The 18,033-nt window shown below is 34.9% G+C and overlaps 1 protein-coding gene across 4 annotated transcripts; it reads right to left on the bottom strand.

Annotated features, from left to right (window-relative positions):
* Positions 1-2,892: 2,892 nt before the first annotated feature.
* LOC103980566 (probable adenylate kinase 5, chloroplastic) lies at positions 2,893-17,528 on the bottom strand. 4 transcript variants are annotated; one of them, XR_671338.3, is made up of 20 exons: positions 17,279-17,528; positions 17,083-17,187; positions 15,225-15,353; positions 15,015-15,149; positions 13,103-13,249; positions 12,040-12,114; positions 11,852-11,957; positions 10,439-10,479; positions 10,199-10,327; positions 8,769-8,804; positions 8,623-8,703; positions 8,395-8,533; positions 5,432-5,511; positions 5,283-5,348; positions 4,501-4,530; positions 4,306-4,415; positions 3,582-3,719; positions 3,407-3,433; positions 3,238-3,314; positions 2,893-3,145 (listed from the first exon to the last, which is right to left on the bottom strand). XR_671338.3 is itself a non-coding variant. In XM_009397005.3 (19 exons), exons 1-19 carry the CDS (start codon positions 17,462-17,464, stop codon positions 3,290-3,292), a joined length of 1,785 nt encoding a protein of 594 aa, XP_009395280.2. In that variant the 5' UTR covers positions 17,465-17,528; the 3' UTR covers positions 2,893-3,289. The 4 variants fall into 4 exon arrangements, 3 of the variants coding, with proteins under 3 accessions (XP_009395280.2, XP_065013869.1, XP_065013872.1); XM_009397005.3 differs by having other exon boundaries at positions 2,893-3,314; XM_065157797.1 differs by lacking the exon at positions 12,040-12,114 and having other exon boundaries at positions 2,893-3,314.
* Between the last annotated feature and the right edge of the window lie 505 nt (positions 17,529-18,033).

Here is an 18,033-nt window from a genome sequence, read left to right as displayed (position 1 = left end):
AATTTAGTCTAATCGGTTCTCTGTTTACGAATGATTGAAATCGTTGCATAGTTTATCATATTCTGATGAGGTTAGTTGACTTTTTGAAGTGAATTTGTGCAACATGTGGCTATTTCAAATAAAATAGAGTTGGGCTTGCCTCAACTGGAAATTCATATTGATGTTCCACTTGATAGATGACAAAATTGACCATGTGACATTGACACATGGACATCGGTACAAGTTGCGGCACTTGTTGCATGCATCATCAACCATTTTGTAGGCTACAATCACTACCTTTGGGGTGATAATGCCATGTCACTCACCACTTCGGCGGTGGTTATGCCAACTTGGTTGAACCACCACCCTAGACGTGGTTAGGCCATGTCATTTGTCACCTTTTTTTTCTTTTGCTAGAAAGGATAAGTAGTGTAGGCGGGATTTGAGCCCAAGATGTTGCAACAAATGTCATCTGTCACTTTGGTAACAATTATGTCATCTTAATGATTGAATGATCACCCATGGGTAGTTAGATCATGTCATCCACCACCCGAGTGGTTATGTCACCTTAGAGCAGTTAGGCCATATCTCTCCAACTCCAACGGTCCTTATCATGAATGGTCTCGGGCTAATTATATATTACCCCCTTTACTTGGATCATATTAGCATTTGTAAGTCCTATACATAAAAAATTTATACTAGGATCTTTATAATTCTAAAAGTGAAACAAATAGCCTCATTTGTCCTAACGTCTTTAGTTGCATCGACAGAGGATCGACGCGAAAGTGATGGCAAAAGGATAATTTCAATATCCCTTCTGAATCTAACACGTGGGATGTTGAAATTATCTTTTTACAAGTAAAGTCGTTGGAAACGAAAGAGATCGCGATGCTAATAGGGTCCAAGTACAGGATGTAATATGTAATTAGCCCCTTACTCTCTCATTCTCTCTCTTTTGCATCCCCTAAATCCGCTATACTTCAGATACACTATTGATTCGAGCATTAGAGGGACCGAGTCGGAATTCTTGATGTTGATCTTCAGTAGGTCATTTTCTGACGATCCAAGAGCGACAATTACGTAGCGACTACTTAGATCCACATCGGCGAACCATCCCCGTCATTCTTTCAACATCCAAGTAAGATAAGCTTTGACCATCTCAAGTTGGAACCAAAGCATCGTGACCGACTTTGAGGATAACACCACCGGTGAACAAATGCGTGTTATATAAGTTGACTTACCTAGAATTATCATCCAACATATCCGGTTTTGATTTTTTGATACTCATGTAGTTCCTAATATATTTCCTTTTTTTTTTTTTTTATGAATTAGTTTCTAGTATGGTCATTGGAGATGTAATTAGTTTCTTGTAGTGTTCTAAAGCCTGTTGTGTATGGCCTCTCTGTATATGGTAAATTGTGTCTCAGATGTTTATATGACTGTTTGCTGAATGAGGAGCATCCATCAATCTATTGCTAAATACATTTATTGATCTGGATATCTGCCTTGATCCAATACTTGAGAGAATCCGTGAACAAAATTTAATATTTTTTCTTCTTATGACTTACTTCCTTGATCATAGAACATGGAGGTCTGCAGAAAGAAGATCCAAGAGTATGTTGTTGAAAGGTAAGTTCGACTAACAGCTTAACAGGTTTATAACTGTAATCTATGCTGTCAACTGTACAAAGTGAGTTTCTGAGCGCCTATAGGAGAAAGACACATTTGAGAAATTGGGGAAAAGTGAGCTTCCTGATATGAACAAGTTTGCAATGCACACATACAGAGTTTGCTACTGATCATATGATTAGGGATATGCTGGTATAATGTACCATCTGCTGCACCATCTTTTCTGAATCATAGAGGTAAGTTTGTATGCTACATCAAGTAGTACAACATATTATATTCAGGAATGTCTTTGAATTTAAAGTGTGTTATTTATCCACTTTGATCTTATCATCATTTTTTGTTTTCTTCTCTAGAATTTACCCTTTGCCCCCCTTAAGTTCGATGCAATATAATTCTTTTGCTCATGAGTGTTCCAGTTGCTTAAATTGTTGGATGTGCATGTGGAACATGCTGTCTCAGCTGGCTAAGTTAGCACCTAAAGATCTTTTGTTTTGCTTATTTCTTGATATCATATGGAACATACATGGTTTTGTATCTCTGCCTTGGGAGTGGAGAAGATCATTTCTATCATGATTGATACAGCAACTTGCCCTTGGGAGTGGAGAAGATCATTTCTTTGAAGATGTTACTTTAACTAGAATAAAGATCAGTAAGAAAACTGCAAATTATGATTATAAACAATTTATAGTTAGAAAGAATGTCTGTTGCTACGTTACAAAGCCAAGGTTAGATTAAAATTATGAAATCTCATCTGATCATATCTTTATATAGATCGGCCACAGGACAAATGTGTAAACCCACCCATATCAGTTATATCCATCATCGAACAAGCATCATCGATATCCACACCATCAATCATTGATACCCATGCATATTTTGATGTATGTTCAAGAAAACGATTGATGTTTCAAAGGTTTCTCTAATTCCTTACGGTCTCTAATTTTTTTTCTTATTTGATATTTTGCATAAAATTGTGAAAACTACATGATGAGGTCAATGCTGGACATACATGGAGATCAATGCTGAGCTTTAGCAGAATACAGGAAATATGTTTTCTCCGTAGAAGTAAAGTCATTCGGACATAAATTGCAGTTCATCACACTATAATTAAACTGAAATCGTCATAAGGTCTAAATTTTCCTACAGATGATTGTGGAAGATAATTTTCATAGGAAACTTACATGTCAATTGCTCTATTCTCATATGGACAGCAATAAGACTTCTTCTTTGCACTACAAAATTATCTGTTAACTAATATAAAATGCTTATAAACTACCTCATAAATTGACAAAAGCATGATGCAATTATAGATGGTAATTTTGCATTCACGTACAGTAATACTTAAAACCATCCGTTTACTCCGACTGTAGCAGTAGAACAAGAATGGCTAGTGCAGCAGAGGAAACATGTGAGACAAAAACTAGCAAAGGAAGGCTTCGAGTGGTTGCCAACTCTCAACCTCTACCCCCTCAATATATAAGGATTTACAATGGCAATAATTACACACAAAAAAAGAAGATGATTAAACTTCATTCTCCTGCAGCAGTTCCATATCAGAATGGTGAAATGAGAAAGATGAAACTGGTATGATGCCTTTCAAATTATTACGTAAAAGTAAAGGGGACTCACGTTTTACTGAATGCCAGATCGCCCTCCTGCTTTGCCCAATGCTCTCTCCAGCTCATAGTATACCACTCAAGAAACCCCTAAACATGGTGTCAGATTGTTCTACATTATCTTTTATTTAAGTTTAAAAAGCATCTGATACTGAATTCTCGTGGTAAGTGATGTACCATACCAGATCCCGGTAGCTCTCTCTCTATCTCTGCATTAATGACACAGCAAATTAAGTTTAAGGAGAACAATAGAAGTCGGATTTTTGTTTATACACAATAATTTCCTCACGAACTATATTATCCTTTCTTTTTCTTGGAATAAAGATAGGGATCAAACAAGGAGACTCGATTGCTTGCCTCGGTTTTCCTTCAAAAGCAGCATTGATCTCCTCACTGGTTGGCCTTTTAGGAAATGTGGCTATCAGCTTATACTTCTCCTTTCCATATGATTCATCAATCCTCTTGTAAAGTTCATACCCATGTGGGTAAGACATCCTGCACCAAGGAGGTTGATGATGTTAAATTAAATGTGTGTACTATAAGATTCCAGCTACATAAAGGACCATTTGATCTAGTAACAGACAAAGAATAGGGACGAAAAGAATAGCATGATGAGAAATTGAGAACACAAGTAAACTTGTCTTATTGAATCCCAAATAGGAGCTGATGGTCTACAGTGGTCCATCTTAAACCAAAAACGATAATAAAACTGTTCTGTGTTGTACAAACATCTACATTGAATATATAGTACTTCCTGTGTAATAAACAAGGTTACAAATGCATAAGAAATTGTATGTCCTCAGCAACAATTGCAAACAAATAGAAAACTGAAAAGGTTGAAACCCTACACAGATTATTTTGGTTTCCATAAACATGGCTATCCAAGAGAATCCATAATCATAAAGGAACAAATGTTTCAGAGGTTATGGCATTTTCCTTTAGTTTTCACTTCGGCTAGACTGCCGTTGTTGTCTATGTTTACAGAAAAAAAAAAAAACCTTCAAGAGTTATTACCAAGTACATACTGCATGTGACTTGGGACTTATCAAGCACAAAAGAACTCAAATTTCTGGGAGCTAACCTTAAAGCGCCCATGATTGGATACTGTGTTCCTGCATAATATAGTAGCCGAAAGAAGTAACAGTTCTCGAATGATGCAGCATATTCTAATCTCTTTTCTCTTCCCATTGTCTTCAATATTTGAGGCATTGATTAGAAACAACAGTTAGAGACGAGTCTTTGAAGAGCAAGTGACAGTGTGAAAAGTTTCGCTTACTTGCATTATGCCACTTGATGCTGGCATATCCTGTAAATATCACGTGGGGCAAGGAAAGTTAGGAGAAAGACGAGACAAAAATCTCCATGTAAGTCTGGTCTAAGAAAACTTCAAGATCATCAAACAAGCAAGAGCAATGTAACTACTATATAGGCACAGCATAATCATGTTCATTAACACACAAGCAATTGAAGCTGATCGCTCTTTTAAAAAAAAGGTAGAATAGAGAGTAAAACAATTGACAGCAATTGGCAGTATGAACTAAAGCCATCGGTTTACAAAAGGTCACTACGAGAGAAAGTTACTAACATGGCTCAATGTTCTTGTCTAAACAAGAACAACGAAAGATAGCAAATAGATAGACTACATGGAGATGAAGTATCTTATTAAATGCAATCCCTATCAAGGCAGTGTAATACCCTACTTAGCCTTGTTTATGAGCACATAAGGCATCTTAAGAAGTTAGGGTGAGCTAATAAACAAGCTACAAGCCTAACAATGTTCTAGTGCACTTGTCTGAAATATAAATATGTGCTGAAATTATTGCCATGATTTTATCAATTAAGGTTTATTTTTTTGAGAATTCTATATAGCAAATAGACTTTGTTCTTAAGCATCTTTCTTGCAATGTGTTTGGGACACCACAGTAGATCAAGTGGTTCAACTGGGTACACTGAGGAAGAGAGTGAATCCCCTACATCTGATTTCATCTTAGATGATAATAGAATTTTACATCCCTTTGTTGTAGAAATATGAGGAAGACAAAGAAACATTTGTACAACCTTAAGGCGAGGATTGACGAGAATCACAGGACGGTCACCAGCTGCATCTGTCATAGCTTTCATATCCTAAACATACAATTAATGGTTAGTCAGCCAAATAATAACTGAATGTACTCTGAACAGAGAAAGTTTTCTGACCAGTTACTCACGTCAATTATACAGTTCCCAACAGCATTCTGGGGAGCCATAAGAATAAATAGATCATCCTGTTCTTCAACCTCTCTGGCACCTAGAATTTCATAAAAAATTTACAAATCGAAATGGAAAAATTTATATATTATATAACACACATGTTGGTTACGAAGTTCCTAAATGAAAATCAGATAAGTGCCGACAGCTGTAAATTCCTGCATGATTACATAAGCAAAAAAATATGAGCCATGACATTATCAAAAGGTTTCTTGTGAAGGTGTACATCAATGCATATTAGTACTGATGTGCTTCAACTGGATTGTAGCTTATAACAAGCAATCATGTTTTGACTTTATATCTGTGGAATAATTTATCTTCTCATTTGAGAAATTTATCAGTTCTTGATAAATTTGAATTGCTAACTGTCATTTGAAATAGTAGACAACAAGATAGATACAACCAGTAAAGTTCAACGACAGACAAATGTATGCCTATCAATAAGTTTAATGAGCTCAAGTTTGTCCAAGTAATCACCAAAAATTTACACTGGTACTTGGGTAAAAGGCTGGTTTCAAGACAGGCAGTGGAAATTAAGATGCATCATCCTGATCAGATTATGTTCTTTGACTTTCATCCAATTGTTATTGAAGAAACCATGGTGTCTCAGAATAACTTTCTCATGGTTGTTGCCATCTGAGCTTCCTTGTTTACACGTAATCTTTTCTTCAATTCACTAACAACTCCAGTGTCTATTTTCTATATGTTTCAAGGTTATGGTCATAGAAAATCAAGATCAAATACATCTGTTTAATAGAACAAGTAGTGTTGTGGTATTTCAAAATAAAGTTTATATTTTCAATAAGTATGATGTTTAAATCTGGCTGTTTCTAATAAGTATTTACAGGTTCGGTCCCATCTGGGATGCATAGGATTTCAATTAGAAGGCGTACATAGCAGATGCTTCAAAGTTGTAAGAGGGGGATAGCATTAATATATATGCTTCTTATAACTGCAGAATTAGGTGGTTACAAAATAGCTATAGACCATATAGGATAGCAACTAACATCCTTACACTACTAAATGAGAAAATATATTAATAGATAAATAAAAAAAATAACCTCTTTATTTGAAAAATACTATAAAGGAAAGTTAGGGCATGTCTAAGAGATATAAATTGAATGGAAAATCTTCAATTGCAAATGTTAACTTTTTGCTTTTTACAAAATGAAATGAAAGGCAAAAAGCAAAAACAAAAGAATGAATGCTCACCAAGCTGCTGAAGAATCATAAACTTAACAAGAATACTGTTCTCTAAATTTTCTGGAAGCATATATGACAACTATTGAGTTTACTGATCATCTAGATTATTTAAAATTCAATCTGCAGAAGGTATATTTGTGACCACATAGATTTCAAGGGTCTAGAAGCAGTGAGATAGAAAGAGAATGGTGAACAAGGTTTAAGATTAGATCCGTTCTCCAGAAAATATTCTTCTAGAAATCAGGTCAATCATCATGAAACAGGAAATTACTGCAAAAAGAGAAATTATGCAGGCTTGAAAATGATATGTTTTAGGTCTGTTAAATGCCTTAAGTGGTCTATAGCTGTAGTATTCTTTTTTACTTAGCATAATGATTCCAAATTTGTGTGGTCTATCCTGCAAAAGTTCCAATATTTAAAAGGATAGTGAGATTCCAATTACTTTTATCTCTTATCTTAGAGAATAAGTTAGGCAATTAAAGTGGGAAGGGGCATCAATTGTGTGACCATCTTTTATCTTGAAGGAAAATTTTATTTGACAGTTTTTAGGTCAGTCATGCTTTATGGATTTGAGTACTAAACTGTTGAGAACAATATTTACCGAAGTATGTGCAAATGGCATAAGAATGTTGAGGTTGATGTATGGAATTAGTATGAAAGATAATATTTCATTCATGAACAATCAGAAGTAGCATTGAATGAGAAAAAGATGATGAGAATCATCTAAGATTGTATAGACATGTACTAGAGATAATTAACTATAGATGCTGTGAATAGTTCCGGTGAGATAATTAACATTAGTGGTGCAAAAAGTAGAGATCTTAAAAAACTTTACTAAAACCAAAAGTCTAAAACCATGGTTCGCTTTACCAATCCGTACCGGTATACCAATCAGTTGTCAGTATGGTACGTACCAGTATACCGATCAGTTGTCAGTATAATATGTACTGAGCTATATCAAATCATACCGAGTGTACCAATATATGATACATGAGGGCATACCATTATACCACCCATATCGGTTCCCTATTGGATCAGTACATACCATCCATATTAAGCGATATGTTACGGTACAACGAATCTTGACTAAAACTATAAGAAAAAATTTAAATACTCTTGTTTAACTAAAGATATTACCTCCGATAGAGCACAGCGGTGGAAAAAAAAATCCATAGAGCAAACCCCAAATAGTTGCAACATTATTTGTTGTTTGTTGTCTTTAACCAGATTCAAAATTTTAAATCACCGTCCTAGCCGATAAAGCAAATATTTAACCAAACCTGGTGATTTCATCTTGTTCAGTTCAGTATAAGATCATCATACCGAAATTAATGAGGAGTAAATAGGTTGGTACACAAAAGTACTAGACAACAACCTAACACCTGATATCCATGTCCTTTTCTAAGAAAATAATAATGACAGTTCACATTTTCTGTTACCCATCTTCTCTTTCTCTCTCTCCTCCATCTCCACCTCCTCCAACTAAATCTGTATAGATCAATGGGGTTTCAATCTGTATAGATTGAAATGAGGGCAGATGTGCCCAACAGTACCAGTACCAGTATGCTAAAGAGCCGGTATCAGTACTAGACTTATATTTGAAATTTTGGCTTCTAATAGTCGTGCCCAACACAGTTAATGAACTTGCAAGGAATAAAAGTTGAAGCATCTTAACAAGAAGTAATTCTAGTATTAAAAAAAAAATAGTTTTATTTCAGACCTATGGACCCAATATTAATGAAGGTTCCCAGAGCACCATATTCACCCCAATCCATAAATTCCATAATCTTCCGGCTTCCAGCAAGTTGCAATGGCATTCCCGAAAGTGCTCCTTCTCCCATTGAACCTTGAACACAAACCTATTAAACATGAATAAAATCAACCATTATTCCACAACTAAACGAAAACTTCAAATTTAAATTGTGTTAGTCCAGAATTGATGGCCTACTTTGACACGCTTTCCATCATCAGCAAATGAAAGAGCAAGAGTTCGTACAAGTTCCAAAAGGGTTCCTATTCGATAAACATCCTGTGTGGGAAAAGGGCTTTGTCATCTTCGAAACAACTATATATAAGAATTACCAATATTCTTACCGTTTCTGGGTTAAGTTCTGGAATGTTGATCTCCACCTGCAACACCAGCAGATCAATAAAATCTATACTAGCAAATTAATTTGCAGAAGAAATACTAGTTTCAGCAAAATAACCCACATGAGAATGGCAAGGATGAAACAAGGTAATAACTAATAACTAATAACTATGAAAGTAAATAGCTAAACTAAACTAGGAGGATTCCACATATGTAATTCTGTTAGCCAGTAAGGAGATCAAACTAAACCACAAACTTAGGATAGGTAACTGATTGGTTCACTAGTGGTACTTATCTGAATGAGAGCCAAATCAGGAATATGGATGAATGATGAAAGAATGAAGGAATCCTAAAGCAATTCAACTGACATGCTAAATTTGGCACAAAGAGAAAGTTCCCTCCTATGATCTCATTTTCATATTGATATATATAATATTGTGACTATAAAAATAGTATAGAATAAAAAGATATCAACCTTTTATGTGAAAATTAGGTTGTTCATGAATGAAAGCATTTGGTGTGAAGAAGAATTTTATAATCTGTTGTGGAGTGGCTCTTCAAAGTCCAATGACGATTATATATCAATTCTTAAATGCTACTCTTTACTAGAAAAGAACCAACTCCCTTCTTTTCCTGTCTCTATTGGGCGAACCTTTTCAAAAAATCATGAGCACTAATGAAACTATGACACCTATAATCATTTAAGTATCAGAGTGCCTTATGCCAAATTGAGTGCACCAAGAACAAATTAAAAGAAGAATATGAAGTAATTGGAGAGTAAGCATATACAGGAATATTAAGAACATATTTTGTATGATTTAAAAAAGGTAAAATTTCCTTGAGGATTGGAACTGATTCTGTATAGATGAGAATATGATAAGAACTTTCCTAAAAGAAGATAAAAGATCTAAGACACTTAGTAAAAGAGAGATTAATCACTCAACTTATACACATGTTTCAGCTATGAACCAGCCAGTGTCCTGAATGGTAGTCTCTAATGATAAAAATCGAAAGATGAATTGCATCATAGAGCATTAGCAATTGAAGCGTCATACAGGTGTATCAATGGCAGGGGTAGGACTGAGAGGCATGAATAATCGAAGACAGCATGGTTAGAAGTCAGCACATTATGCCACCCAAGCTAATGGAACCAAGAAACAAGTTCACCTATTGAAAAATATCTAAACAAAGTAAAGCAAGACCTCCTCTAGGGAGATTTAATCATTCCCAAGTCAGGAGCATAAATCAGAGGCAAGTTAAACCATGAATAGATCTTGACATTAAATTATAGGTCTTAACTTGTGAGCGAAAACAAGGTCAAAATTTCAGATTGCACAAGCAAATAGACAAGACAAGTAAAGAATATCTTGATTTGTTATAAACTGGATCAAATATTCTAAACTTTAACAAGAAGAAATAGTTACAAATAGCTGACCTTCAATCTACGTATTTTGTCTTCTATAGCATTTTGAGTAGCTTGCAGCACATCATCATAGAAATATTTCCTTATCTCCTTGGAATGAGGAATATTATTCAACCTTGTAGGAATACCTCGCCAGTTATCCTGGGGGGAGCATTTGAAGCAAAAAAGAAATTTATGCAATCAGCTAACACATTATTATGAACCAGTTGCCAACAATTGTAGAGTTTACTAAATTAACAAATTTATATGTACCCTGCTTGAAGCTGCCAGTTTCAGATTGCTATTTGAGTTTCCTAGAAAGGAAAAAAAAATGCAACAAGAGATCATAATTTGTGATTGTTCCAAACATAAATGACAATTAAAAGTATTTTATATTTCTAGACAATAAAAAATATGGGACAATAAGGAACATAATTGTCTTATTAAAGCATAAACAAAACAATCTTTGCTTGAGAGTTTTAGAGTAAAACACAAGCATATAATTTAATCAAGCAAAATGTAAGTTGCTTAGCATGTAAAATTCTTCATCCTTAGGACTTATACACTATAAACTATAAAGGATATTTGATATCTTTTACATAAGAAGTCTAGTTCTGCAAATAAAGGACAATAATTACTTTATGTTTCGGGTGCTTGACTGGCTTTAATCTAACCTTGACTATGCATATATCATCTATTATGTGTTTGCTTTTAGGAAGTTCTCTTTTATTCCTAAAAGCGGAGTAAAGGGCCCAGTAGGTCTTTTTTGTGAAAAGTTAACGTAAACTTATGTCATCCAGTGATATAATAAGTAGTAATCTGTTCATTTACAGAAAGTTCTATAAATCCTAATAACTAGAATTCTGCAAACCATTAATAATAAAATTGATCTATTTGTTCCTTCTCTAAACCCAGGATACAAAGTAGGACTTCGAGAAGAACTAAGAGAGACAACCATATATAGAAAGGATAATTCTTCTGTTGCAATAAATGCAGTTAAGGAACAACATTGCCATATTTCAAACCCAAATGATTACTGCTGATTCTCTCTTAAAATTGCCACTAAATAAAATGGACCCAGGAAATAAGGGATTTTATAATGTGAGGCTAAATGAAAGGCCAAATGGATTCCAATTAGCTATTTACATAATGAGTACCATCTTGCTGTTTTTTAATGTCATTTTTCTGCCTTGTATTTCATTATCCCTGATGCAATTTTTTTTCTCATGCTTAAACCTGCTGCCCCTAACTTATAGATGTAAAATTCTACAAAGATACGAAGAAATAGCATAACTGAATTGTTTTAAAAGAAATACACCATTCTTCCGAGGTAAAATATAGTGAAGTACATAAGATTCTGTAAAGGCCTTATAAAACAACAAGCTCATGATCAACTCCCATCCTATAAGAAAACATAGGTGGAAACTGTCATGCCCTATAGTTTCAGAAGTAGACAAATGATATTAATCATTTAAGACCATTCACAGATATATGTTGGTTTAAGCCAATATCAATATCAAGTGCAACCATCTTATCCCTTCATTAAAATAAAATTTAATATCCACAGGTTATAATGGTTTTCTGATTATATACTTATGTAATTAAAGTTTCATTGTATTGCTTCAGATGATGAAGCTGCAACTGACTAGTAGTATTTGTTTGTGGCCTTGTAAGTTATGTATTTACCATTAGTTACCTCCAAGGTCTTGAACTTTACAGCATCAGTACGAATCTTCTGCAGCAGGGCATCAATTTCTTGAAATACAATCTCTCTCGGACGATTTCCATCAACCTATATTATTGGCATTTTTTATATAAGATTTTTTTGCTCAAATTTCTTATAAAATTTATACACCACCTGAAGTAACAAACACCTTCTGCAGCAAGTCAAAGTATGTCGGCAAGATAGCATCAGAATTCCGTTTATGTGTCTCAAGACGCGATCTAACCTGGCCATATAAAAGAATCTACACTTAGATGACTTGGTTTTAAAGAAATAGTGAAATAAACTTCTGATGTACAATGATATCCAAAATTCTAGGAATGCATAAATTTCTCGACGACAATCTTAACTCATGTGCCTGGTGGACTCATAAAGCCTAATGCATCATACATAAAATACTCAAAGTTACAGGATGAAGAGGCTTGCAATATCTAGAGAATGTTTGAAGGGAAACAATTGCAACATGAATAACCAACAAAAAATGTTTTAAAAAGAGAGAGAAATTATTCTTTTCAAATGACACCACCTTTGGATTTTTTGACAGCATTTATGTCAATGTAGAATTAGTAAGCTGACATGAAATTTGCAACAGCAACCCAGGAGCACTAAGACTTGAGAAAAAAATTTCCCACAAGCGATTTACCACCAATAGGGAAACTCTACATATGATTAATGTAAAGCATAGTGGATTAAAGCACATCATGAGAAGAAAAAAACTTATAAAAGTAAGTTAAATGGTAGGAATAAAAAAGCCATGAAAGAACCAGAAAAGCCATCAACTTATCACCAAACAATCATATATGTTATAATGAAGCATAGGAAAATGTCTTAAATATTGTTGGAAAGGAAACAACTTGTTCTGGTTGTCATTTTCATTTAAATAACACTTTTGATAGTCATTATATATTATAACAATCACTGATTTAACCAATTTATCAATGAAGCTGTATGGTACAATGGTATAATTTGGTGTACCACCAAGAAAATAATAAAAATATGCTTCATTTGCTGGCACTACTTTGGTATGGCAGCATACTGTGTACCATTATAAGGTCAGACTGGTGAATCCATTGAAGATAGCCAGTATGGTCTTGTATCTAAACCCTAATTTAAATGAAGTTAAATATTTTGCCACTGGTTTCAACTAGTTTCCTTTGGAAAAAAAGCAAATAGCAATACGTAGCATGAAAAACAGTGAAAAAAGAAAGGTTGACCTTTTCCTGAGTATCATCAGTTCGAGTAATCAATCGTGCAGAAATTTCTTCTGTCTCAGGAGGAAAGTTCTTAAGATGGTAAATCTTGCCACTAACTGGGTCCATCCTTCTTCCAACACATCTGTCGATTAGAATTTCATCAGGAACCTGAATGTTAACAGGTAAACTATGAAAAGTCAAAATGCCAAGGTCATGGGTCAGCGAAGCAGATCAACTAAATCTGAAATTAATTTAATTCGGAGTATACACAGTTACCTTGTCAGACTTCTAAGATACCTATCATACTGTAAACATATGTTAAATTACTTTTGGTCTAACTCTACAATATAACTGAAAAACTAAGCACAAATGTTCACTATTCAATAGATTCCAGAGTAATTCAACAAGGAAGATTTGATTTTACATATGTAAATCTTGTGTTTATCAAGTTACGGGGTAATTTTCAAAAGAAGATGAATACATGGTGATTTCTTCTCCTTTAAATTTGCTTACATGTAAATGGTGAATAATGATGATAACATGTAAACCACACGCCCTTCTTTATTCAATCATTTGCTCGGATTTCCGGCTAAGCAGCATAACCATTCATCTTCAAACTACATTACATGGCATGCTAATTCATCTGTTCTTCACTTATTCCTACTCACAGTATTCTATGTGCTGTGTACCAATTAAAAAACCAGTCAGACCAGTAGGTAGGTGGACCAGGCAATTTTGCAGTCTGAAACAGAGATTATCATGCAGTAACCTTAGGGTTCCGGGCTTACCATCCAGTTTCAATGATAAAAATTGGAGGTACAAAGGATAAGCCTACCGCCCGATACGCCTATCTTTTCCCTATCTTTTCTTTTGTGACAACTTCTTACAATTGTCCCCTTTTTCAATTTTCTCTTTTTTCTTTTTTCATAGAAGCTCCTCTCTCTTTCCATTTATTTCTCCCAAAAACCCTCTCTTCCCATTTATTTCTCCCAAAATCCCTCTCTTCCCTACTCCTCTGCTCTTCATTGTCCTACTTGTCACCCCGCCATCACTACCACAGTGTGATGGCAGATCATCACTTCCTACTCCCCCTCAAGTACTCCTTTTCTGCCACTTCCTCCTTTGCCTTCTCCTCCTCCACCTCCTCCTCATCTTCCTCCTTCCTCTTTCTCTTTGGTATGTCCACCATACCATGTGCCGGTCCAATGGTATATACCAAATTTATACTGTTCCAACCAGCAACTGGTACATACCAGATCCATAACGGTCTAACCAATGACGGGCACAAGTCTCGAACCATGACTTGAAGCCTTGTAATGTACATTAGCTCAACTATGCAAACTAGCCTAACACTATTAGACACTACAACTGTTTTAAACATGATAAGCAACCCTTGCAATTCTGATGTAATGTGCATTAATGTGTATTTTTCCTAAACGATTCTCTGTTATTCATATCAACTCATGTATTTCTGCATGCATAGACCTTATACATAAGAACTCTCACAATTTAAGAACTGAATAAGCTTGAACTTTAATTATTTAAGAATCTTTTAGCTCTAGAGGAAAATATTAAAAGAATTATACTCTAGATATGTACCATGAATCAGAATGAAAAAAATGAAAGATGGAATTCAGCTATGTAAAACATAAGATTTCATAACAAACATTTAATAGCATCCAGATACTATCACCTTGATCAGGAACTACAAGATTTCCTAACTCAGACAACTCAAATAATCATTCCATAGCTGTATTGTTATTTGGTTGAAAAGCTTAACAGACGAGCAGTTAAGATCTTTTAGGTACCGACTAGCAATATGGACATTTGTTGACACACTTCTCTAGCATCGGAAACTTAAATTTTACCACTAAAATGAATCAATTTTATCTAACAAAAATAAATAATTTCTTTGCAACTATACTCGACATACTTCAAGGACAATGAATATGTCTGGTCTTATTTTCATCCTTTCAAGACTCCCTGCTTGTGAAGAACTTCTTGGATATCCATCAAGGAGCCATCCTTTCTCTCTCACATCTTTTTGTGATAACCGCGAAACAACCATCTGTCATAGATCAGATCAGTTAGAAGTTACTGGAATGACATTTAGAGAGTGCAACATGCTTGTGGTGTACCATACATCAGTAACGATTTCATCCGGGACAAGCATGCCAGTGTCCATGTATTCTTTTGCTTTCTTTCCAATTTCTGTTCCTGATGATACTTCCGCTCGCAAAAGATCTCCAGTAGAGATGTGCACCAAACCATACTGGAATATGGATAACATGAAAAAGGAAATGTCTTGAAAAGCCACAAACTATTAACCACAAAACTTGTTTCCATGAGTTCCAAGAACAAGAATCTGATCTTATTTAACATTACAACTGAGCGCATACATTTAGGATGCCAGTGAAAGAATTATACGGAACAAATATACGAACAAATCTGAATTTCAACTCCCAAAAATAGTTTCACAACAAAAAAAATGTAAAACATGGCACATATATGTATTAGGAGTGAGATTGCGTGGTAGATTGTCTTCAAATGAACCAAAACTTGAACCCACTTTTGCAGTCTAGCTTCTCAAGACAAATAAATTATGCCCTTTATGTTCCTAGTCAGGGCTGCACCTAAAATCATGAAATGTTTTCTTTCTTATTTTACATTTTGCTTTAAATTGTGACAACTACAAAATCCGGAAATATGTTTCCTATGGTAACATTAGACTGGGTTGTAGTTTCATTATATCTATAGTAGCAACAAACATGCTGCAATTTTCAAGATGAATACAACTGGACTGAATATCAATGGAGAAGCAATTTCTTAAAGGTGAACATGTTGCAGTTTCAAGGTGAACACTAGAGAGTTGAAGAAATATCATTATCAGATCAGATGCTTTGGAAATTATCGATTATCTTAATAAAAAAGCTCAGGTATCTTGGAGCTTAGGATAAATCCTGCAAGTCACTTTGTCGCTGGGAATGCAAGGTTGTCAAATTTTATCATCTTAGTAAAATGTGAATTTGTTTTGCTAATTCTGGATGCTCACATGAGTTGGCTCACTCCTGGGAAGCAGACTTACATATTTTTTTTGTATTCTGAATTGATTGTCTCTTTAAAGCAGTGCTAATGAAGCTTATTTTATTCAAAAAATAAATGTGATGTAGTATGAGTGCCAGCGAATTTTTTTTCTTGATAGTAGAGGAATAGAAAGAGAGAAAAAAAGTTAGTAACCGAAAGACAATAGAAAAATAAAAGGATACTACCAGACTCGTTTTGGCTCAAGGAGAATACTCCTAAGATAAAGGCCTCACACCTCTGCACATGCCACACATGGACAATAGAATTATTCTATCGAGAAAGCAAGTTGTGGCCTCGCACCACTCATACACAACATGGGAAAATAACTCAATTCATTGATTTGTTTTCTTATTGATGCATTACAATGTTCTAGCCCCTTTTTATAGGCTCAAGTACAAGAATAAAAAGGAAAATACAGAAATAAGAAAGATTACAATTGTATTAAGTCAAATATATAATATGTTCCAATTGAAGAAGGTAATAATTCTAATTTGGTTTGAAAAATAATCATCCTCTCCTGATGATATTCTTAATTGATAGATTTTTTTATTTGTAGAGATAAATCTTTAGTCAAGATTCACAATATTCAATCAAAAATAAATTTAATTTCTTTCATGTTTTTGCATTTGCTTCCTTTGTCTCCCTGTTGAGTAAATGTTGTCATATGATAATTTAAAAGATCCCTAAACTAATTAAATTTATGTAAATAAAAGATAAACTAATTGGTTCCACATCAACATGAGTGTACGATTAAACTGTTGGAGCACTTTTAGACATGTTCACCTTGAAACATGCATAATCAATATTTTTGCTCTCATTCAAACTGGGTCACCTCCGTAAACGGTCATAATGAAAAACAATCACCGATCAAGCAAATAAAAAACAATGATGGATAACAAAAAGATAAAAGAACCGACCTTCTCTACGAGCATCTGACACTGAGTTCCTTTCCCGGACGCGGGAGCCCCAGAGATCATCACCTTCAGCGGCTCCGTCGCAGCACAAACTACCACCGCTAAACCCTGCCCAAGTAACAAGCGACAGCAACATCAACACCCGCAGCAAAGATCTCCAAAACAGTTAGGAAGCATCAGAGACGCCTAAATAACAGACCCTCGTCTTAGGATTTCGCTTCGAATAATGGTTCCCGGACAGGAAACAGAGCGAATGAGAGAGGCGAAGGGAAGGGCGAATAGGAGATAAGGCGGAGGAAGAGGAGGGAGGAAGAGTGGCGAGAGCCGGGGCGACGGGTCGACGGCGGTGGTTTATGGCGATCCCGGTGGCTGTGGCGGTGGCCATTGCGTCACTTTGCTCTCTCCGTCTCTCACCCTTCCTCGGCGGTTTCCGAGGGCTTCTTTATATGGCTGAGATGGGAGGGAATGTGGAGGATAGATGATAACGAGCAGCTTTGAACCACTACTTCCTTTGCATCCACTTGGATCTGCTACAAAGCTTACAGTAAAGTCGGCATACAAGACACGGTTCCTACTGATTTGATACCGTCGGATCGAGAATAATTCAACTCTGTAAACCCAACTTAATCCCACTAATTATTCTACTTACAATGGTTTTTTTTTTATAAGATAATTATTTATTTTTTAATAAAATGTAAGTGACAAAGGTAGAATGCATATCTATAACATTTACCGACTAAACTAAATGAGTTTGATACACTACGATCAAATTGGACGAGATTTCGAACCTTTACTCTTTGATAAATGAGTATGTTATTATAAATGACATTTAAACTGTTAAATATTTACCGACTAAACTAAATGAGTTTGATACACTATAATCAAATCGGGCGAGATTTCGAACCTTTATTCTTTGATAAATGAGTGTGTTATTATAAATGAATCTGATAAATC

Source organism: Musa acuminata, chromosome BXJ1-4 (assembly GCF_036884655.1).
Source record: "Musa acuminata AAA Group cultivar baxijiao chromosome BXJ1-4, Cavendish_Baxijiao_AAA, whole genome shotgun sequence".
Lineage (NCBI taxonomy): Eukaryota > Viridiplantae > Streptophyta > Magnoliopsida > Zingiberales > Musaceae > Musa > Musa acuminata.
The sequence above is the reverse complement of the archived record's forward strand: the minus strand, read 5'-3'. Positions and strand labels throughout refer to the sequence as shown.

What these genes read in the sequence shown, in the direction of transcription:
- LOC103980566 (XM_009397005.3), bottom strand. Translation starts at nt 17,464, where the DNA reads ATGGCCACCGCCACAGCCACCGGGATCGCCATAAACCACCGCCGTCGA. An exon ending in CGGATGAAATCGTTACTGAT is followed by an intron (nt 15,150 to 15,224) that starts GTATGGTACACC and finishes GATCTATGACAG; the next exon opens with ATGGTTGTTTCGCGGTTATC. An exon ending in CAGAACTTAACCCAGAAACG is followed by an intron (nt 8,704 to 8,768) that starts GTAAGAATATTG and finishes TTTCCCACACAG; the next exon opens with GATGTTTATCGAATAGGAAC.